Source organism: Glycine max, chromosome 15 (assembly GCF_000004515.6).
Source record: "Glycine max cultivar Williams 82 chromosome 15, Glycine_max_v4.0, whole genome shotgun sequence".
Lineage (NCBI taxonomy): Eukaryota > Viridiplantae > Streptophyta > Magnoliopsida > Fabales > Fabaceae > Glycine > Glycine max.
This window is the reverse complement of record NC_038251.2, coordinates 7754683-7777022: the sequence shown is the minus strand read 5'-3', so window position 1 is coordinate 7777022 and position 22340 is coordinate 7754683. Positions and strand designations below refer to the sequence as shown.

At 31.9% G+C, this 22340-nt stretch overlaps 3 protein-coding genes across 4 annotated transcripts; all 3 read left to right on the top strand.

Moving 5' to 3' along the window:
* The first annotated feature begins 5227 nt into the window (after window positions 1–5227).
* LOC100776071 (uncharacterized protein At4g15545) lies at window positions 5228–9666 on the top strand. Its single transcript, XM_003546065.5, has 9 exons — window positions 5228–6035; window positions 6123–6191; window positions 6289–6345; window positions 7698–7767; window positions 8340–8438; window positions 8605–8814; window positions 8925–8967; window positions 9250–9328; window positions 9425–9666. The coding sequence occupies exons 1-9, from the start codon at window positions 5757–5759 to the stop codon at window positions 9515–9517; spliced, it is 999 nt and encodes a 332-aa protein (XP_003546113.1). The 5' UTR covers window positions 5228–5756; the 3' UTR covers window positions 9518–9666.
* Window positions 9667–11180: 1514 nt separating this feature from the next.
* Window positions 11181–14912, top strand: LOC100776081 (receptor-like cytosolic serine/threonine-protein kinase RBK2). Of its 2 annotated transcripts, XM_041009969.1 has the most exons (9): window positions 11181–11400; window positions 11851–11957; window positions 12099–12461; window positions 12757–13008; window positions 13111–13265; window positions 13373–13452; window positions 13577–13712; window positions 13972–14121; window positions 14286–14912. In XM_041009969.1, the coding sequence occupies exons 1-9, from the start codon at window positions 11363–11365 to the stop codon at window positions 14487–14489; spliced, it is 1485 nt and encodes a 494-aa protein (XP_040865903.1). In that variant the 5' UTR covers window positions 11181–11362; the 3' UTR covers window positions 14490–14912. The 2 variants fall into 2 exon arrangements, with proteins under 2 accessions (XP_040865903.1, XP_040865902.1); XM_041009968.1 differs by lacking the exon at window positions 11181–11400 and having other exon boundaries at window positions 11732–11957.
* A 1212-nt stretch (window positions 14913–16124) lies between these two features.
* LOC100820606 (probable prolyl 4-hydroxylase 4) lies at window positions 16125–20619 on the top strand. The gene is made up of 6 exons (XM_003546063.5): window positions 16125–16380; window positions 16482–16644; window positions 17651–17708; window positions 19135–19310; window positions 19875–19944; window positions 20084–20619. The coding sequence occupies exons 1-6, from the start codon at window positions 16238–16240 to the stop codon at window positions 20377–20379; spliced, it is 906 nt and encodes a 301-aa protein (XP_003546111.1). The 5' UTR covers window positions 16125–16237; the 3' UTR covers window positions 20380–20619.
* Window positions 20620–22340: the final 1721 nt, after the last annotated feature.

Sequence of the window (22340 nt, the reverse complement as noted above, 5' to 3'; positions counted from 1 at the left end):
ATCACAAGGTTAGTCTAGTGATGAGATTTGAGTAATATACATGAGATATTAAGTTCTAACATCAATACAACTATTGTACACTAAAAAATGGTTCTACGTTTCAACAATTTACTCAATGTCACTTGAATTTTGTTTTGGACATGGCTTAATTAAGTTTGTGCATAATGGTTGATAACACTAGCAAGCCATACACCTCAATACTAGCTTCGTTTGGATGCTGAAAGCTCAATAATCTCTCACCTCAGTCTTAGGCCATTTGCGTGAGCCATTGACCCTGGATGTAGATCTTGCGTCTCACACTTGCCTAAACATGTACTATCGTTATTTTACCAATAAGCATAGTTATTCTACCAATTTGCTTATTTAGATGTTCGAATCTTTACAAGTGATCATCACCATTGAACACCAGTGTAAAGAATTGGAACATTGCTACTTTTGGCATCCCGAGCCAGTATTGGAGATTGTACACGTAAAAAGAGTGTTAAATAGATTTCCAACGTGTGTTTGGTAACTTTTGCGTCTTACGATTTTGACGTGAAAATCTGGCTATGCGTGGATCTAAAAGACTAAAACTCACGCCAAAACATGTTATCCTTAACACGCTTATGTTAAACTACAACTTGGACACCTAGGCATATAGTTGGCATTGTAATGCATGATGAACATTCTAAATTCAAGTCATACCAGTTTCAGTAATTAAAATGATTCCATGATATATAAATAATGCGCGCGCAATTCATAATATATGCTGTTTCATCTTTAAATATGTCAGAAAATTATATAATATTTGTTGTGTTGTGTACAACCAAAACATAATTTTGCAAGAGGATAACTTTGTCTTGTACGTTGTTCTGTATTAGAAGAATTCTTAGTAGCATAACTTGAAATAAAGGTAAGATTCACAGTACCTCAAAAAAATATTCATTAGGTTCGAGCAATTTAATTTAAGGAAGCGGATCCATATAAGTATATGATCAAATCAATCGTCGTTATTACTACTTTCAAAAAGTTATTGTTTACGCACAAAATTAAAATATGTTAGTGTTAACGAAGTTTAATAAATAAAATTAATTTAGATAATCAAGTTGATAGAGTTATATGTAATTTATATATATTATACTGAAATTAATTTAGGCATTTAGTATTCTAGAGTTATACATCTGATTATTTGAATTTTTAAAATTTTAATTGCTAAATTATTTTTTAAAAAGTCTAAAGTATCGTCATACAATATTGTTTTTGGAAGTTAAAGTTGGGACATTTGTTTTTAAAACTAATTTAATAATAAATTAAATTATTAAAAGACTAATTTAATGATAAAATGTTTAAATATATACAATTTTAAAAATATTTACGACATGAATTTAAAAAATTAATACAATAAAGCATATAACATTAGAGTTTTCTCATATTACTATCGTTGCACTTTGCTTTCTTTATTTCTTTTTTTCCTTCGCCCTTTGAGTGTTTTCCATTGTAGCTCTCTTTGACTTAGTTCAGGACCCATTTCAATGTTGAGTTTTAACTTCTTTTCTGAAAATAATAACAACAATAATAATAAACGATTCTCTATTCCCACATGTCTGTTTCAATAATTTTTGCTAAAAAAATTAAAAAGAAAAAAAGAAGTAGTGGGAACAAATCAAATATGCTTTTCAGTTTTCATAAGGTGTGGGGTCGAATAAACCTTTTTCATAATAGTTAATTAAGTGCAAAGAATATGTTGTGTGTGTTTTAGTCCCCTTTATCCTGTACAGTTTACAAACACGGTATAGAAACTAATACCATGGGAAGGAGAGCTGAAGCATCCAAAAGAAGGGACAGGTGGCTTGAAAGGAACATGGTATCATTCAAAGGATGGGATCACAAAATGGGTTGGACTCATTTGTCAATTCATGTACGGATTATATTAATATGCTAACTTGTTTAAATCGACAAGAAAATAAGGTGGGACGGTCAATCTATCAGCTTTCTTTAATATAATAATAAGGTAATATATATATATATATATATATATATATATATATATATATATATATATATATATATATATATATATATATATATATATTCATTGTTTAAGTCTTAAATGATTGAAACAAAAGTTTTAATGGTCTAATTATTCCAAAAGTACTTCTTCTTTTGTTGTGTTTTTTTTTAAATAAAACTTGAATCATGTATACTTTAGAATAAATAAGGAAAATTAAGTGATAATTTACCCAACATATACAAAAATGACACTATGTTAAGTTTTACAAATCACTCTCCAAATAAACTAAATGACAATGTTGATGGTGTTAATTCTAGTGTGGCATGAGAGAAATTGAGCCAAATTAATAAATTAAAAAAAACTCTTAAACATAAGGAATTTAACTTTCATAAAAAAAGAGAAAAATAACTTTAAAAAAACAATTGATTGAAATGTAGCATTAAAAAAATCTTGCATACCATAACCTGCCATTTTCTCTCATCTAGAACTAACCATGTCCGACAATGATATTGAGCTTTTAGTTTGAAAGGGAATTTTAAGTTAAAATTGTTAAACAACTTCTAATTTATAAAACTTTTTTTAACTTTAAATTATTATTTTTTAAATTAAGTAAGATACAAAATAACATATCATATGAAAATAAGGTATCTTATGTGAAAGTGAAATAATTAAATTTAAATCATATAATCAAATATGCAAGATCAATAATTAATGTTATATAATTACTTAAAAAGTTAGATAACTTGTTGACATTAAATTTAATTTTTTTTATGTATAATTATACGATTTAACTTTAATTGTCACTTTGATATAAGATGTTTCATGTCCTAACATATATTTTTTCTCTATATATAAATATAATATATACGGTTACTCTCATATAAAAAGATGTTTCGTGCTATAACATATATTTTTTCTCTATATATAAATATAATATATACGGTTACTCTCATATAAAAAGATTGTTATTTTGGTTACTAAAAGTTAGTGAATATACTTGTCACTGTCTGAGTAAGAACACATATTCAATAAGGCAAATATTTTAATCCGAAAAGCATAATCTCAAAGGTCGTGAATATACAATGTGTGAGTAAGTTCACGATTATTGGTTTAACTTTTAACTATACTAATTATTTTTTTTTCTGTCTTGTAATTGTAGTGTAAGAAAAAAATTATTTTAAAATAATTATTATTTTAACTTTTCATTATAATATTAATTACATATTTTTTATTTATATTTCTTATATTATTAATGGTGGATAAAAAAATTTATAAACAAATTAATGATAATATAATATTAATTTTATAATATTATTATTCATTTTCATCTATTTATTATTATCTTTTCAATGTAAAATAACTTTGAACGAATATTATAATGAGATAAAGTGAATAATAATTAGGTAACATGAAAGATGTTCTCGTAATCCTGAAATCTTAACATATGAACAACCTACCTTTGACAAGTTGAAAAGATAAATTATAGTTAAAACATTACCTTTGCACCTTAGATTTTCAAATATTGTATTGACATACCATTAAGATTTACCAATGTGAAAATGCCCCACCAAATGCTCCTTTGCTGTGAAATTTCAACAATGACGTGAAAAGATCTGGTCAGTTATTATACAACAGCTTCAAACCAAAGATAAGAGGAACACTTAGAGAAAATCTACTTGTACATCATTCAGATTTCTGGCTCTAAATGATCGACAAAAAGTTATGGTCATAAAGGAGCTGATTTTTTTTTTTTTTTTTATGCTCTTCCTTAAGGAGCTGGTGAGCAATCAAAAGCATTCATTAACGGGTCAGTAATGAATGGCCCACTAAATGCAGGAAAAAATCTTAAGGTTTCGTTTCCCATCTCAAAGTCTGAAATGAAGGTGACACAAATTTTCAACCCTACAAAACTCGTCATTATTAATTAGCACTAACAAATCATCGTTACCTTAATCAATAACTATACATCTGGGCCATCTGGTCCTTTATTCAACAAAAAGACCAAGTTAATTTCTACTTACACCCTCATTTTTTTTCTAAGTACACCTTCATCTCCCCCTTTTATATTTAATTGCCCATCATACCCTTTTTCTTTAGAAAAATGTAAATAGTAAGTGCCAAAGATTAAATATCTAACAGCCCAATGGATGGTTTTGGGGTCAGTTAGCCAGATGAATAAATGTCCATGATAGCAAGTAGCCGATAACACTTCATGCACTTTCCATATTGTTTTTGGAATTCCGGAAGGGAAACGATTTCGGAAGTCCAAAGTAGCGAGCAAGGTGCTCGGCATATAAAGCCCATCCCAGTCGAAGTATGCTGTGCTAGGCCCATGCCATGCAACCATCTAATCCCACTCAAAATCAAAAGAAACATCTACATATTAGCATATATTTTAGTGCACGTTTAAATTTCAGATGAAAGAATTTAAAAGTATTTTAGCCTCAAAGTAACAATTTTCTTCTTTTTTATTTTGTACATTAAAATTCACATTATATATTAGAATTCACAAAATTATTTTTTCAACTTCAATCCAAACATAACGTTACTCTTACAGGTGTACTTGGGTTGGACACAGATGTATTTGCCATTGAAAGAATGCAACACTGAAGAATTGACCTTGCGTGTATGCAATTTTTATTTTATTTATTGAGAAGATGTCATATGCAATGTTAGACAATGGTAGATCAGGCAAACATGATGACCAAGTAAAAAATAGGTCAGCAAGGTGACAAGTTGTTCTGAAACAACTCTATCGATCGATTGAAGATGTTTTATCAACAAAAATGCAAAAAGAAAGAAGGTGTGCACTGCAATCATTTTTAACTATATTAAACAGCGAAAAATCATGTTAAAAGTTTTTAAAAAATTCAATTCTAAAAGTATAAGTAATGGTTTAATAATGATTTTTCAAGTGTATATTATCAGTCATTACTAACTCTATTTTTTTTTTATCTCATTTCAACCTCATTTTCTTTTTATTAAAAATGATTCTGCCAAAAAATTGAGAAAAGTTAAACATTTAAGAGATTTAACTAATAAATCATAAATAAACTTCTTGATACTAAACTTAAATTCAAAATCTTAATACTTTTATCTTTATTCATATGATACTCAATATTATCATTCCAATTCAATCTAATCCAATGGAGAGACTTTATTTCATATTTGTAGTCCAATTTGTTGCTACCTGGTCCTTGTGTGTTCTCGTTCTCTTGCTTGTGAATGCAGCCTCTGAATCCAGTTAGGGCTATTGTGTCCTTTGTCAAAGATAAATGCCCCTGCTCTGATATTACGAAAATACTGGTGACCCATTTGGCCATTTGAGGAGGTAGGTAACAAAATCAAATAAAGTAAGCACAAAACAGTGACATCTAAATAAATTCTTGCATTGTGAGTTATTATGAGTCACAGAAGTTACAGAGCCAATATCCACCACTGTGTCTTCTTGTCTCTCATTCAAAAGTCCTATCCTTATTCAAACGTTACCAGGCCACAAGTTTTGGCATCAAACAAAATTAAGAAATTCATTCATTAAAGAAAAAAAAAAAAAGAAGAGATAAAGTTAAAACGTCTTCCGAGACACTCATCTGTGTCATCTCACTATCCAATTCCAATCCTTCTTCCTTCCTCTCAGATTCATTAACAAAATATGATAGTAGCACATAAATCCAAAATAAAATAAATTGAACAAGAATTGTACTATATAATATAACCAAAATTAAAAAAAAAGAAAAGAAAAAAGAAACAGGAGCAGAAGAGGAAGATGCTGGTGAGTGAATCGAGTGGTTCGAAGGTGGATCTTCCGGAGGAGTTGCTAAATGTTCTACCGTCCGATCCTTACGAGCAGCTCGATGTGGCCCGCAAGATCACCTCCGTTGCGCTGTCGACACGTGTCGACGCGCTCCAATCAGAGTCGTCCGCTCTACGCGCCGAACTCGCCGATAGGAACCGGCTCATCGCCGAGCTCCAGTCTCAGGTGGAGTCCATCGACGCCGCTCTCTCCGAAGCCGCCGATAAGCTAGCCCGAGCCGACCAAGACAAGGTCCGAACCGGTCCCTGAACCCGGTTCAGTTTACTCTAACCAATTCTTTTATTTATGTTTCATTTTTGCTTGATATTATTATCACAGGAGAATTTGCTGAAGGAGAACGCTTCGCTTTCCAACACAGTGAGAAAGCTCACCAGAGATGTCTCCAAGGTGCAAAATTACGTACTTTGCTTTCTTCTCAAATCTGAATTTTTATTGCATGCAGTTGTTGTTGGACTAATGGGTCATGGGTGGTTTCTCAATGCAGTTGGAGACTTTCAGAAAGACGCTTATGAAATCACTTCGCGAGGATGAAGATACTTCTGTACGTTACTTTTTATTTTATTATAGTATATTATAAAAATGTTAACAAGGGTGTGCATGGTTAAGGAAATCAAAGTTTAAAGTTTTTATAAAAAAATATAATCAATACTTTTTTTTTATTAAAAACTTATTTTGATTATTATTTTTAGATTTAATTAAATTTTTAGTCTCTCAATTTTTTTAACAATTTTTAATCTTCCATTAATTTTTTGCCTTTACTTTTACTTCTTCTAAATTTTTTGGTTCATTTTTAGTTCCTCAATTATTTTATTGTTCAAAATTAATCTTAAATATAAAATAAATAAAAAATAAAAATATATAAACTATAAATTAATTTTGAGTAATAAAAATAAATATGGAATTAAAATGAAAAAACATGTAGAGAGATTAGAAATACCGATGAAAAATTAACAAGGACTAAAAATTGTCAAATTTTTTTTGAAGAAGTAAAAATGAGAATCTAAAAAATTTAAGGGAATAAAAATATAATTAACCCTTATTTTTAATTAACTAATATCTTATTATTATTATTATTATTATTATTATGGTTCTAGTTGTTGTGCAAAAGTAGCTGTTTCGTGTACTGAAGAAGTTTTTTTTATATTATTTATTTATTATCTTGGCCTGGCTTAATTTATTAGTTTAGTAATCTTCGAGTATTGTGAAATACTAAACCAGTTCAAGAAAAAACTGTATCTACTAATAGGATTCTGTGAACGAGAACCTTTTGAGATATATCAATTTAAATCATGATAGTTTTCCTATAACTAATTAAGCTTCAGTTGTATAAAAACAAATAAATAAAAAAAGCTTCAGTATCTTAATTAGTAGCATTGCTTGGGCTAGCTTCATATCTTACTGAATTTAGTAATTATCATGTACTGTTTATTTAAATCAGTTCAATTGATTAATTAATTTTGTGTAATATGCTCGATCTGTCTTTTTTTTCATTTCTTTATCTCCACTCCCCTTTTCTTTTATATAAGGATCATTAATTATAAACTTCACTTAAAAAATTTAATAATTACCATGTTTACATTGTCTATGAAGATAATAACAGGGGAGGACTGCTACTATATTTTCTCTCACATCTTGTCTCAAACATTATATTTATGATTGATTCTCAAACATTATATTTATGGTTGATTAGAATTTATTGAAAATTATCAATTTTGATAAGTTTTATCTCTTATTTAATATACATATATTAAATCAGGAGAGAGAATAATGAAAAAAAAATCCTACAATGATAATTTCTAATGAATTAAGTACCGCTAACATTTCTCATTTTGCTATTTATTTCAAATGTTATCGGGGGACGTAACATTTGCTTTGCATTTGAGTTTGGCACAGGAAGGAACGCCGGACACTGCAGCTAAGTTACACAGTCAAGCAAGTTTCACTTCCACATCGCAATTTGGAGGTACCTTGACTACTTTCAACTTGTCTTCCATTCATTATTCACCTTTACTATTTGTGGTTCTGTTGCTTCCTGTATGTAAAGTAGTATAATTCTTTAGTGTCAAAACTCATATCACCACCAATTGGTCAAATTAATCAGGGAGGAGTGCTTGTGTACATGTTTACATATATTGTGTAATCTAAATTAATATATAACATATATTGTTACTTTACATTAAATAATTACGCAAATTTTTGTTCTAATTAGTAACACTTAATGTGCTTGTTGTTAAATATTGGTTAAGTTTAATTACATAAACAAAATGTACAAGAAATTCTCCAAATCGACATTCATACTTGAAGTCTAGATTAGATGGACCCCCATGTGGTGTGCGTGCCACTTGTAGCACCGAAGAATTGTTTTGGAAATTTACTTAATTGTTCATAGAAACTCTTTTTTGATTTATTAGTCTAGTTTTATAACATAATATTTGGCCGAGAATCCCCAACATGGTAGCATTTTGATCTTACTGTGAATAATATAAGCAGTATTTTTCTCATTTTTGGTTTTGATAAGTTCTTATTTGATTGCAGATGATGATGCATCTTCAACGCTTTCTTCTAGAACATCTTCGATGCGAATAAACACTTCTGATATGGGAAATTATTTAGCAGAGGATCGTGAGTCTGATGGTGAGCTAGTATTATCATCAAATGGGGCAATAGCATACATATATTTAATTGTGTATCATCAAAATAGACACAATATACGGTGCCTATCTTTGGTTTGGTATTGCTGAAAAGTGAACAAAAATATGCTATATATCTTCACCATTCTTGTGTATTTCCAAAATTGCAGGCTCAAAATCTCGAGCATCACATAATCTCCTCTTAGCATCTCAAACTAGCACCCCTCGAATTACTCCCCCTGGTTCCCCTCCTAGTATGTCTGCATTGGTATCCCCAACAAGAACATCATCTAAGCCTGTGTCTCCAAGGCGCCATGCAATTTCCTTTTCAACCTCAAGAGGAATGTTTGATGATAGGTCTTCAGTAGGGTCACAAACTGGTGAGACTTCCTTCAGATCCTTGCTTTTGTTGCATTTCTATTTACCAGATTTTTATTGACATTTTTTCATAACAATGGCTCATTCACTGGTTTTAATTTTGTTATCTCAGGACGAACACGCGTGGATGGAAAAGAGTTTTTTCGCCAAGTTAGGTGAGGCTGCTCGTTTTAATAAGTAATTTTAGCTATCAAACAATTTGCAAATTAACATGACATTTATGAAATAGATTCAATTTCTTTTTGCTACTTAAGTCAAAATAATCTCTTTTAGTCGTTACATAATAATACAAAAATCTATTTGAACTTTTCGGGAAGGGGTTGGAATTCTAAGTGAAACGGCACTTCAATCTGTTAGCACAAATGTCAAAGTGTGTTTGATGATACTTAAACTTTCTATTGAATTTTCATTCATTTTCTCCTGTTTGTTATTATTAGGAGTCGTTTATCTTATGAGCAGTTTGGTGCATTTTTGGCAAATGTTAAGGAACTGAATTCTCATAAACAAACTAAAGAGGTAATATCTCTGCCTCATTCCCTCTTCCATGCTTCCCTCCCAATATATCTAAATTTCTATTAATTGCCACTTGTATGTGTGTGTGTGAAATTGCAGGAAACACTACAGAAAGCTAATGAGTTATTTGGGCCTGAAAACAAGGACCTCTATACTATATTTGAGGGACTGATAACGCGCAATGTCCATTAGCACTATCATGCGGAAATTAATTTCATGACTGAAGTTTTGTTCCAACTTCCTAGTTAATTTGTAACAACTGATATTCCCACTACTTTAGCAACCTTTTCCCATTGTAAATTACATATTACTTATTATTGCGTGATAAAGTTTTATTTGAATTTCCAAGCCTGTAAATTTGAATTGGGGAATGACTTCTCTTGACAAGAGCAAGTCTGTTAACAGGTCGACCATTGGTGTCCTTTTAGGAAATGCATACTGTGTGTTCTTGCTTTCATCCCTGAGATGACTAGACATGGGTAATAATTTAACTCATTTTTGGTGAACGTTGTGATTTAAGATCTTCAACTTTTCTTTTCAATGATGTAACTTTAAGAATATAAAAATGTTTGTTTATATAAAGAATTAACACGTTTATAATGAATCATTATAAGAACTGATTCTTTAAGTTTAAAAATCTCATAACTAAGCATCTCTTGATTAAGATGCTCTGATAACAAATAATTACAATCATTAATTGTTTATTTTTCTTCCATTTTTTATTCTTTACTTGCTTCAAACCGAGACGTTTTCTCCTTAAGGCTGTCTGGCTTTATGCATATGAAAGCAAGGCTTTCTTTCACTGCATTGGGTTAGAGCTATAATTAATGTTCTGATTTTTTTTATTAAGATTACTATATCTTTCTAAAAAATAATATTTTAAAAGAAATTAACGGCGGTGCGTAAACCTTTCTAAAAAAATCGATATTTAAAAGGAAATTAACAGACATAGGTACTAATATACACATGTGGATTCTTCCCACACTTTTCAAAATATATACATATTTTTTTAAAAAAAACTTTGCTAATTTTCTCAAATTGATTAAAATTCTGCCTACAATATTGTTAATTGGATTTTGTTAACTAATATTTTTAAGAAATTAGTTAAGAAAATAAAAAAAATTATTGTGAAGATAAAAAAAAATGTTATGAATATTACAATTTTTCACATGCTAGTAAATTTTTTTTTCCTTTTAAAGCATTTTCAATAGAAAATCTCATTTTGAGATCTTAGTCATCTTTTTTGTGAACCCCTCAATATTATATCACTATCAATATTTTTTCCATTTTTTTCACTCCAATGGTAAATCACAATGGTAAATCACATTTTGAGATTTTAAATAATTTTTTTGGTATATAAGAATTAAATACAAATTAATTTTGTAGAGAGAGTAAATTTTTGTTTTTGAAATATAGGCAGATTTTGTTAATTATAGGTTGGATATCGTCGTTCCAAGCAATTAACATTTTTTTTTGGTGAGGATGATTCCAAACAATTAACTAATAAAGCCATTTATAAAAATAAAATAAAATACTAAAGGCATTTGTTGTCATTGGTTGGCTTCACCTCCACGTGCCAAAGACGTGGGAGGGAGAGAAGTTGCTCATCCCTACGTACAAGCTCATAAGTCATTAAGCATTTCTCCAACCAGCCACAACCTTTTAATTAAACTTGACTGTTTTAATTTCGTAGACTAACTTCTTTATCCATTTTAATAGTATTTTATTTATATATATCAAAGGGTGGAGAAAATTCAGATATGCATTAAAAAGAAGAAACAATGAATGAGCAACAAACTAAAGCCGTATTTTGGGCATTAAAAACCGGTGTGAGAGATAATGACAACGTTGTTGTATTATCATAGGAAAGTAGGAAGACACAGAAAAATCATGCCAACCGCTACTTTCATTTTCATGCATGTCTTTCTCTTTCTCTTCTGATCTTCCTTTCTGACTCTATATGCGTGCTCGTCATTCCCGTGGCTACCCTTTTGGTTCTCGGAAACTCGATCGTCTTGCCTAGCCTAATTGGCCACCATGACCGATGAACAACGAGAACCACAAGCTTCCCCGAGGTAATTAACTATCTTTCCCTCATGCATGTTTTTTTTTTTTTTGTTATTACTTCTTCATTGTTTCTATTTGTTTTTTCATGCAACGTTTGTTTTTCATCTCATGCATGCACCACCACGGTCTATCAATTTGTGTTTCTTCTATTAGTTTCAACTTTCAATTTGTATTTTTTTCATGTTTGTTTCCTTAATATAACATTAACCGACTAGTGAATAAATTAATACGTTTTTGTTACAATATTACTTCCGAGTTTCCAACCATGCCTTGATGTTGGGTTGATATTTATTTTTTGTCTTGTGGTTCTGGCTAACATTATTATAATGGGCTGTCGGTGGCATTTGATCATACATGGTTGCATTGAAATTTGTTTTTAGTCTCTTAGGCCATGCATGTCCAATATATTGTGTCACACTCTTTGGGTTTTTGCTGACAAAAGAAGATTATATTGGCAGCAATGGCGTCCACAAGTTAGAAAGAAAACAAATAGCTGAAAGGGAGAGATCGGTTTTTAGAGGCAGGCGTCCACGACCTGGGTTTTCTGATTCATTTTCAAGCGTTGGTAATTGAAATCCACTTTCTCTTCTTTTCTTGTTTCCTACACTTGTTGCTTTGCTCCAAATTAAACATGTAGTGTTAAAACCTCTTACTCTTTTCATTTTGTTATTTTTTGTACTAATGCTGAAAATGAATACCATATTAGACCTGGAAGCTTTAGAGATTGAAGAGGGCTCTCCTAGGAGTCAAGGGTCTGAAACCCCAAGTTCAAGGGCCAGCACTTCTGATTCGGAGAGTCAGGGATCTTTTGCTGGGACACCTAATAACAATAACCAGTGGCGTGGTTTCTTTAAACTACTCAAGAAAGGATCCCAAATGCCTTTCCAAACTTTTCACCCACTTAAAAATGTTCCAAAACTGACAAGAAGAAAAAGCAAGAGAATCAGGGAGGACCTCATTCCATCACTGAATGCAGCATCTCTTGACACTGAGTTTGGCTGCTTCAAATCTTCCTGGAAAAACTTCACCCTCGCGGAGATCCAGGCTGCAACTGATGACTTTAGCCATGGTATGAAATTCTCTTTTCAGAAAAATCAAGTTACCGTTGGATATAAAAAAAAAACACTATTGCTTTGTTAGCTATTCCATGATATGCTAATCCAACAAGTAGGGTCTGTTTGAATAAACTTATCCATAAGCATTGACCGAAAATGAAATAAATTTCTGCATATGTTCTTATAGAGAAGTTTATACAAAACAGAATCTTAATCAAAGTAACTCTGAGAGAAACCTTTTTTTTATGATGACATATTGACATCATGTTAGCTAGGCTGATAAGCTATTTTATATGTTCACTTTTGAAGAAAATTTGATTGGGGAGGGAGGCTATGCTGAGGTTTACTTGGGCAAATTGGAGGATGGAAACTTTGTTGCCATTAAACGGTTGACAAGAGGGTGCCAAGAAGAAATGACTGCAGATTTCTTGTCTGAGCTTGGCATTATAGTGCACGTGGACCACCCCAACATAGCTAGATTGATTGGATATGGTGTTGAAGGAGGAATGTTTCTTGTTCTTCAATTGTCTCCACATGGTAGCCTGTCATCCATACTTTATGGTATATATACTAACCATTTTGAGAGTTTCTGGAATGCCATGCAAATTTTGGGATAATAACAAAAGTTATAATTACCATTTTTTCTTCTTTGCATGATTTCAGGACCTAGAGAGAAACTGAATTGGAGCCTCAGATATAAGATTGCTATGGGGACTGCTGAGGGCCTTCGCTATCTGCATGAGGGGTGTCAAAGAAGGATCATTCACAAAGACATCAAGGCTTCTAATATTCTTCTCTCAGAGGATTTTGAGCCTCAGGTGCCTCTTAAGCCTCACACATCTGATTATGGAACTTTTTATGTTCTAAATCAAATTAGGATGTTAATTGTTTAATCTAAGTTTGTTTAATGCTAATCTTATACCAGATATCTGATTTTGGGCTTGCAAAGTGGTTACCTGACCAATGGACTCACCATACTGTCTCAAAAGTGGAAGGCACATTCGGGTTTGTATATTTAACATCTTCACAAGTTTTCTGTGTTTACATAATTTTTTTCCTTCTTTTCACCAATTAATTAACACTTGTTTTTTATGTTTTTCTTTTGCATCAACCTTGGATGCCACAACAGCTACCTTCCTCCTGAATTCTTCATGCATGGTATAGTAGATGAAAAGACAGATGTCTATGCTTATGGTGTACTATTATTGGAGCTCATTACTGGTCGACAAGCTTTGGATAGCTCACAGAAAAGTCTGGTGATGTGGGTATGTGTGCCTTTGCACAAACAAATACTAAATGTATATTAATCATCTTGACAAGGAAAATGTTTAATATTAAAAATAGATAGGATAAAGGATTTCTACCATGTCATCTAATAGGATTGACATATAAGATAAGTTTGTTACTTTTATACTAACTATTATAAATTCTAATTGGTCGACAGTGAGAAGATATTTACACTAACAGTGCATAGAAAATTAAAGTCTAATTTTAATCTACCCTTTTACAAAACAATTATTGCAGGCAAAACCTTTGCTAACTGCAAATAACATCAAAGAGCTTGTGGATCCAGTTTTGGCTGATGCTTATGATGAAGAGCAGATGAAGCTTGTAACCTTAACAGCTTCTCTCTGTGTAGACCAGTCCTCAATTCAGCGACCGGTTATGAGCCAGGCATGCCCCTTATGTATTCATTTCTCTACAAATGACCCTAACATGTATAGGAATAACAGCTGCAAAATTGATTAATCTTTGATCCTGTGTTTGATTTTGGCCAAGAAAATAAATAAATAAACAAAAGCTTTTAATGTTTATGTTTTTTTCCTGATTGGATGCAGGTGTTAGATATACTAAGAGGGGAAGAAGAGAGCTTAAGAATCATGAAAGAACGATCGAAGTCAAAACTTCAGAGGACATACTCTGAAGAACTCTTAGATGCAGAAGAGTACAACTCAACAAAGTTTTTGAGTGAGAGGGATCGACATATGGAGACTATTCTAGGCTGCAGTAGCTCTGTTACAGAAGATGAGGATAAAATCTAGCATATGGTCTATGATTCAGTTAATGGGTGTACATGGAACTACATAAGTTGAAATTATAAGGCAGTGATTTATTTGCAGAACATGAACTGATTCTGATTCCACTAGAGGATCCAGAGCTGGCCAGAACATGGGTTGAAGAGGTTAACAAAGACAGAAACTGAGGTGGAGGCAGAACCTCATGTGGATGTAGCATGTTTGCCAATAGTTTTATTTAGTCAAAATGGTGATGAAATGGGACATAATTTGTGATGCCAAATTAAAGCTTCAGGATGGGTTGCCTTTAGATGGGGATTACCGTTTTCCATTTTATCCACGCAGTGTCAATGATCATCATCAATTGCAAATACCATTTTCAGCAAGTTGTTTAATTTTCTATTGTAACCATAAGCAGATTTGTCCAAGAAAATTTCCTTAATTTGTTCATTTTGTGTTATGTGATTTTTATTTTATATCTCACCCGTAGTTTTATGTTTTTAGCTTTTAGTTTTCGAATACAAATTTGAAATTTAAAAAAAAATTGTCTTTTTTTTTTTATAGAAATCAAAATGGATCTGATTAAAATTAGCATGAATTGGTTTTGAATCACTTTAAAACACATTCAAGTTTTACTCTTTTTCTTTTTAAAAGTGGTTTTGGATTTTGATTTTTAATCTTGAAAACAATCTATTTAAGTTCCAAATTTCAAATATCTCTTGAAGGACTCACTTTATTATGATTATTATCACTATTATGATATTATTATTCCCAAATAATTGTTTGTGTCACTAATATTAATGACTTTTTTATTGTTATTATAGTCATCATTATTTTTGATGTCACTATAATTTTAGTTTTTACTTCTTTTGTCTTTTATTATCATTATTATTATTATATTATCACTATAGTTATTATCCGTTTATTATCACGATAATTACTGTTCTTATTATGTTGTGGTTTCTTATATTTATCCTTTGTTAATATGTATTGAGAAACATTTTTCTAACACTTAAAAGTGTGGAGCGTGACACTACAATTTTAGTATTAAAGTTAAAAAGTGTTGAAAAACTGAGCTATTAATAATTAGGAGTATTCATGATTTTTTTTTTTTAAGGAAATAGTATTCATGATCATGAATATAAAGAAGGGAAAGAAAGAAAATGAGAAAAAAGTATTATTTTGTATTTATGCTTGATGGTGATTTGATTTGAGAATGGCAATTTGGAAGAAAAAACAAGAAAGAAAAAAAGAATTGGAGTTATTTTAAAACAATCTCATTTTTCAAAGTCAATATATTTCGTTTAAGCATACGTCTCGTGTTTGGATGCATATTTTGCAGTAAAAAGAAAAACACCTCCTTAATGTAACTTTTGTTCAAATTTAAAAAAGCCATATCTACGATTTCCAAACAAGGTTGTGATTTACTCTTTTATTTAACATTTGTGTGAAATCGCGTTTAAACTATCATTCACTGTTATATTTGAATAAACCTTCAATTTCATTTTTGAAATATTACTCTTAAACAGTTTTTAAAGTAAAAAAAAAATATAAACAGTCTTTCAAATATTAAAAATATGTATTAATTTTTTTAAAAAATATCTTTAAATTTCTCCCATGGCAATAATAATTCTTAAAAAATGAAATTAATCATGACATAAAATCCTTAAAAATGTCAAACTGTCTCTAACAATTTGTTCATCCTTAAAATAAATCGTGTAAAGGCAAAGTACAAAGAAAGTTGGTTGGGAATTGAAAGGGAAAGGGTAACGAAAATGAGTAGTAGGGTTTGGTGTGTGGTGATGGCATCAGCGCTGGCGTTGATGTTGCAATGGCACGAAGCATTCAGCTCCTACGCTGGCTCCGCAAGTGCGATCATCGACCCTTCCAAGGTCAAACAAGTTTCGTGGAAACCGAGGTCTGTTTCTACTTTCTGCACTACGCATGTTTGCATACGAAACTCAATTTCGTACTTAGCGATTGATGATGATGATGATGATTTTGATGCGTTTGGTGCAGAGCTTTCGTTTACGAGGGTTTCCTGACGGAATTGGAATGCGATCACCTGATTTCCATCGCCAAATCGGAGCTGAAGAGATCCGCGGTGGCCGATAATTTGTCCGGCGAGAGCAAGCTGAGCGAAGTCAGAACGAGCTCCGGCATGTTCATTCCCAAGAACAAGGCTGGTTCCCCCTTCTCTTTATTTATTACCTTTTATATTGAATTTTTATGTGCTAGTGCTAGATCCAATGTCAATCTTATAACTCACTTGGTGTTTGTGGGGCTGTAACGTAACTACAAAGGAACAGTTCTTTAATGTCTTTAACTTGATTTTATTTTATTTTGTTTTATACTAAAAATGATAGAACGGAGAGACACTCCCAATACTACGGTGCAGGGCCCCAATAGCTTGTTGGGACTATTATTAGTAGAGACCCATCTAAAAGATTACCGCACATGTGTATATTGCAAACAGTTTTACCCGGCAGTAGATTACTCAACTTGTCTTTGAGCGTCAGGGGATCTCCCTAAGGAGTAAGGAGGTTAAAACAATTGTACTGAACATTCCAGTGTTGTCGGATAAGAAAAGAAAAAAAGTGCTAAACGCACAAGTCCAATAGAAAAGGAACGAGGGGAAGAAGTGACAAGAACATAAAATTGTGAATGAAAGAGTGTGACGAGACTTTCTCCATTCGAGATGTTAGAAGGTGCAAAATCAATAGGTGCCGGAGCTGCTATAATTGCTTCGATGGGAGTTGCTGTAGGTATTGGAAATGTATTCGGGATATCTTTTTCTATTATCCGTACCTAAGGTTCAGTGATGACTTATGATATTTACCCAAAGGTAGATTTGGAAAGCCAATTCCACCCGTGAGAGAGAGAACAATCTCTAGTGATTTGGAAAGTCAATTTCTCCCATGATATTATTTTTTGCTTTTACATGGTGAGTTAGGGAATGAGGACTAGAAGAATAGCATGGTGAGTAAGGGAGAATATTCTGATTGGGATTTGTGAGTTGTCCTGTCTGAGTTTTGACAGGTTTTGTAGACACTATGGGGGATTTTTTTAGGCTTTTTCTGTTGTTTGATCTACGGTGGGTTCAACTTTTAATTCATGTTATACAAAAAAGAAAACTGTGCTGGGTACTTTCTATGAAATGTTTTTTACTCTGTTCAGTTATTTTATAGGATCCAATTGTTGCTGGTGTAGAGGACAAGATTTCATCATGGACCCTTCTTCCAAAAGGTATGGCTTATATAAAATAATGATGGAAGTCTGCATGGTATTATTATAAAAGCTGTGGAACTTATATTATATCTCTGCCCTGCTGATAATTGATACTAAGCTTGTATGACTTTTACTTGCATGTGATTGGGTCAACTGCAATTATGATTGTCATTTGTTATTTTATTTCTAATTTTGTTGGTTTTTCTCTTTCCATAATGTCTGGATTATACACAATCATTTTATGTTTTGGCCTGAAACACTAAAATTACAAGTGAATGAGAAGGTAGTCTTATTATTCTTCTCTGTATCTTGGCACTTGTTGTTTTGTTATGGTAACTGTCGTCTTTGGCTTTAAAACAAAGTCTTTTAAACAAGGGCTATAAAAAACATAGGAGGAAACCAATCATGAATATGTTTACTTGTCAAATAGAATATAATCAGATTATTTCAGGACTGAACTGTGATGCTAGTGTTGGGCTCTGGGGCTATTATGATTTATAAAGTTTTTGAAGTTTTAGGACTCCATTCTCTCTCTTCCATCTGCGTGCCTACTGTGGCCTTCCAAAGTTTCCCTTCCTGTCTTATTCTGCATGTCAAGAAAGCCCTATTGTGACTGTGATGTGTAGAATTGTTTATTGCAATTCTCCATTCCTCCAAACTTCTAAAATTCCACAGTGAACTTTAAACTTGTCCCAATTAAATAATGGAAGCTATTACCATTTAATAATTTAAACAAGGAAACTGTTGTTGATTGCATTCAGTGTCATCTTAGGTGTTCAGTATGTTCTTACTTAAATACCAGTTTAGAAGGTTTTAAACCAGGACCCAGATTACTTTTTCCTAATAAAAGCTTTGTACTTTTATATTCTTAATAAAATAGCATACATTTAAAATAAACTTTTTTTTTACCGAATACTTAAATTCTTTAATTTGTTTAAATTTATCTTTTCCATAACTCTCAACATTGACTTTATAGATGTTAGGGTATATGGAAAGCATGAAGGGACTCTCACCCCTTTTTTTTTTTGTGGGTATGGTACCCAACAAGCATTCAATTGGCTTCTGGTTATATTTAATAGAGCCATAAACATTTGTTAGATAATCAATATTCAATAAATGCTTGACAGCTCCATAAGTACCATATCCATCAGGTACCATGGCAACTTCCAAGAGGGAAATGAATAATTTAAAGCACTCAAAGTTTACTGGAGAAAATCAGAAATAGAGGGGCCAAAGAATAGTTATTGTGAATCACAAGTATCTTGTGCAAATAATCTTCATAAAATCTTGTCCCAAAAAACTTATCTTCATAAATTCAATTATTTTGTCTAATCATTTAAATAATGAAATGCATTTTCAGCTTCTCTCCCCTCCCCTAACCCCTGAAAGGAAAAAAAAAAAAAAAAGGATGCAATAGTCAATTCATTACAGTATTTGATTTCAGAAAATGGAGAAGACATACAAGTATTAAGATATGAGCACGGGCAAAAATATGATCCTCATTATGATTACTTTGCTGATAAAGTTAATATAGCTCGGGGTGGACACCGAGTTGCCACAGTTCTCATGTATCTCACTGATGTAACCAAAGGTGGTGAAACAGTGTTCCCTAATGCAGAGGTTTGTCTAGTATTTGGCATACTTCCATAGAAATAAAAATATAATCCTGGTAAATCATTGTTGTTATAATTTGTCAAATTATTTTTCTTGGCATCTGCATAGTTATAAATGGCCTTGAGGTCTAGCTCAGATCCTTATTTAGTTCTACAATTTTCTTGTGTCAACTGAACTTATCACCAGGAACTATTCAATATTTAAGTTACCCAAAATGTCTTGTGAGATTATATTCACGTCGGAGTTTCTCTCATTTTTTCACTAGTTGCTCATAATTATTTTTAGTTTCTGACAATATTTTAAGATTAGAGACTGAGCAAAAACTTTTGGAGTTAAAAAGCTTATACTTGATTGGGACCTCTTTGGTGTATAATCAAATGGGTAATGATATATATTGACTTTACTTCTAGAAGATGCATGCTAAGAACACTCTAGTTTTTGAGAAACGAGAGGTTGAGGAGATGCAATAGCTGAAGAGTCTGAACATTCCTAGTTCTGCAAAGGAAATTGTTTCTACTTTTTACCTCTAGTGACTAACTTTGATAAGATAACTTATAATTCTGGTTTCAGGAATCTCCACGTCACAGAGGTTCTGAAACAAAGGAAGATCTCTCTGAGTGTGCCCAAAAAGGAATAGCAGGTGGGCAACTGGACAAATAGTTAGTTACTTCTATTGTTTTTCTTTTGCATTAATGTGTCACGCCACACTTTCTGCTTGTTAAATTTTGCTAAATTAAATGGTTAATTTTTTCTTCCTTCCTTGTATGGGCAATTCACAGTGAAACCGCGAAGAGGGGATGCACTTCTTTTCTTTAGTCTCTACCCAAATGCTATCCCAGACACAATGAGTCTACATGCAGGATGCCCTGTAATTGAAGGTGAGAAATGGTCAGCAACAAAATGGATTCATGTGGACTCATTTGATAAGATGGTGGCAGATGGGGGGGATTGCAATGATAAGCAAGAAAACTGTGATAGATGGGCTACCCTTGGAGAATGCACTAGTAATCCCAATTATATGGTTGGATCACCAGGCCTTCCTGGCTACTGCATGAAAAGTTGCAAGGCATGTTAGAAGTGTTACTGAATGCTTTCAAGATTCCACATGATACTTTTGACGTTGACTCAAATTTCAATTGGTTCTCAGATTTGTATTATGTATTTTTTTTGTGTGAATTGTATTGTATTCTGCCTCATTATAATGTTAGCTCTCAGATAGTGTTCCAGTACGCATGGTCACACTTCAAGAGGTACATTTCGTAGGATACTTTATATGTAAAACTACAAAAAAGGAAGTATACGTTGTTTTCTCCCATGTTATTGTTTACCCTCGTTCTCGTCTTGTGTCAATTGTTGATACATTCACTTGTTGCTTTTGTGGAATGAGAATATTTGCTGAAGTCATTCAAGAATTCAACAACATAGCTGGGGTTAGAAATTGAAAAAGAGGCAGAATATTTTCTTATTACCAAGTAGATGAATAAGAAGCTTAATTGCTGATTGCAAAACATACTTTACTGAATTTTATATTGGGGATTTTACTGACTGGATCGTGAGACATTATAAATTTATAGCAATTATTCGTGAACCTTATTTTAAGAGAAACATCTTGGCAACTATGGTGAAAAGAATAAGAAAGTATAATAATCATTGTAGGGCAGTGACAATTTTTTTCCCTGTATCTTAGAGGTATATGTGATTTCTATTTGGTGATAATTCTTTTACTGAGTCGGTCCGTTTTGGAAATAAAGTGATATCTTCAATCTTGTAAGTATTATCTGGCAAGTACATGATAAGTTAAATCCTAATTTAATTAATCATAATTTACTTTGAAAGAATAATTACAAAGAATGTATGAAATGTTTTCATGTTTTGAACACATTAATTTTTTTATTTATAAAATATTAAAAAGATTAATAACTAATATAGTAAGATATAATATACCAATATTCTTTTTTTATACATATATAACAATACTCTTTATAAAAAGTAGTAATTGATAAAATTTCCTTATGAATGAAATAAAATGTTGAAAAAAATATTGATGTGGTCCAATCTTCTTGATGGTGTCTCAAAATTTGTAAGTCGATTGCACCTCTTTGGTTGCGTACTCACTCTTGTGAATATTGATAAACCTAAAGCGAAAAAAAAAAAAATACTTGCTTCCGTGTCATTGGAAAATTGTAAAGGCACTTTGTTGTTTTGGTGATTAAATTACTTCTTTTAACTAATATTTTCTCACTAGGTTAATTTAGGTTTATTGATTATGTCTTTTGTGGTTAAAAAGGAATAAAGAAAAGTTATATTTAATGTCTTGTAACGGGTCCATAAACATTACAATTAACTAGGGAAACAACTATAGGAGGAAAATTCATGTGATGAATAAAGTTACGCACATTTAATAGAACAATCCATGGTAGCTATTTTTTTTTTTTTGGGGGGGGGGGGGGGGGTGATCCTTGATAACTTCTGCAGTGCGCATGGAGATTTTAACCAAGTTTGAAGGCTTTTTAGCTGTTAAAACATGCTATTATGGATACGATGACAAAACCGTTGTCCAAATTATAAGAGAAGAATACAAAAGAAAATGTTGAATTGGTGATAAAGACAATTGGTGGGAGCATAGCCTTCCAAATCTCAATGAGGCGTTTTGTCATGGAGTATATAATGGAAAACCAAAGGAAAGGATCACAAAGAATCCTGTCAAATCAGGGGAATTAGAAAGATGCCCATGTTTTGTGGTCCTAGTGTTCCCAAGAGATGCTGCTTAGCTCAATCTCCAAAAGATTCATGCTCCTCTAAGTGCATTGCACCTTGCAGGTGATGGCAACAGCCATAACTTACAATATTTTTTTAATCTCTCTCTTTTCTTTCTTTTTCTTTGTCAATGCAACGAATAGTATCAGAATGATTGCAAAAAAATAATTAAATTGTAATAACAGAGAGCAGTGCAAATTGTCATGGTTAGAAATATTGTGAGAAAGAAGATGAAATAAATGTTGTGTTGTGGCAACAGCTATTGTCTTGAAATTAAGT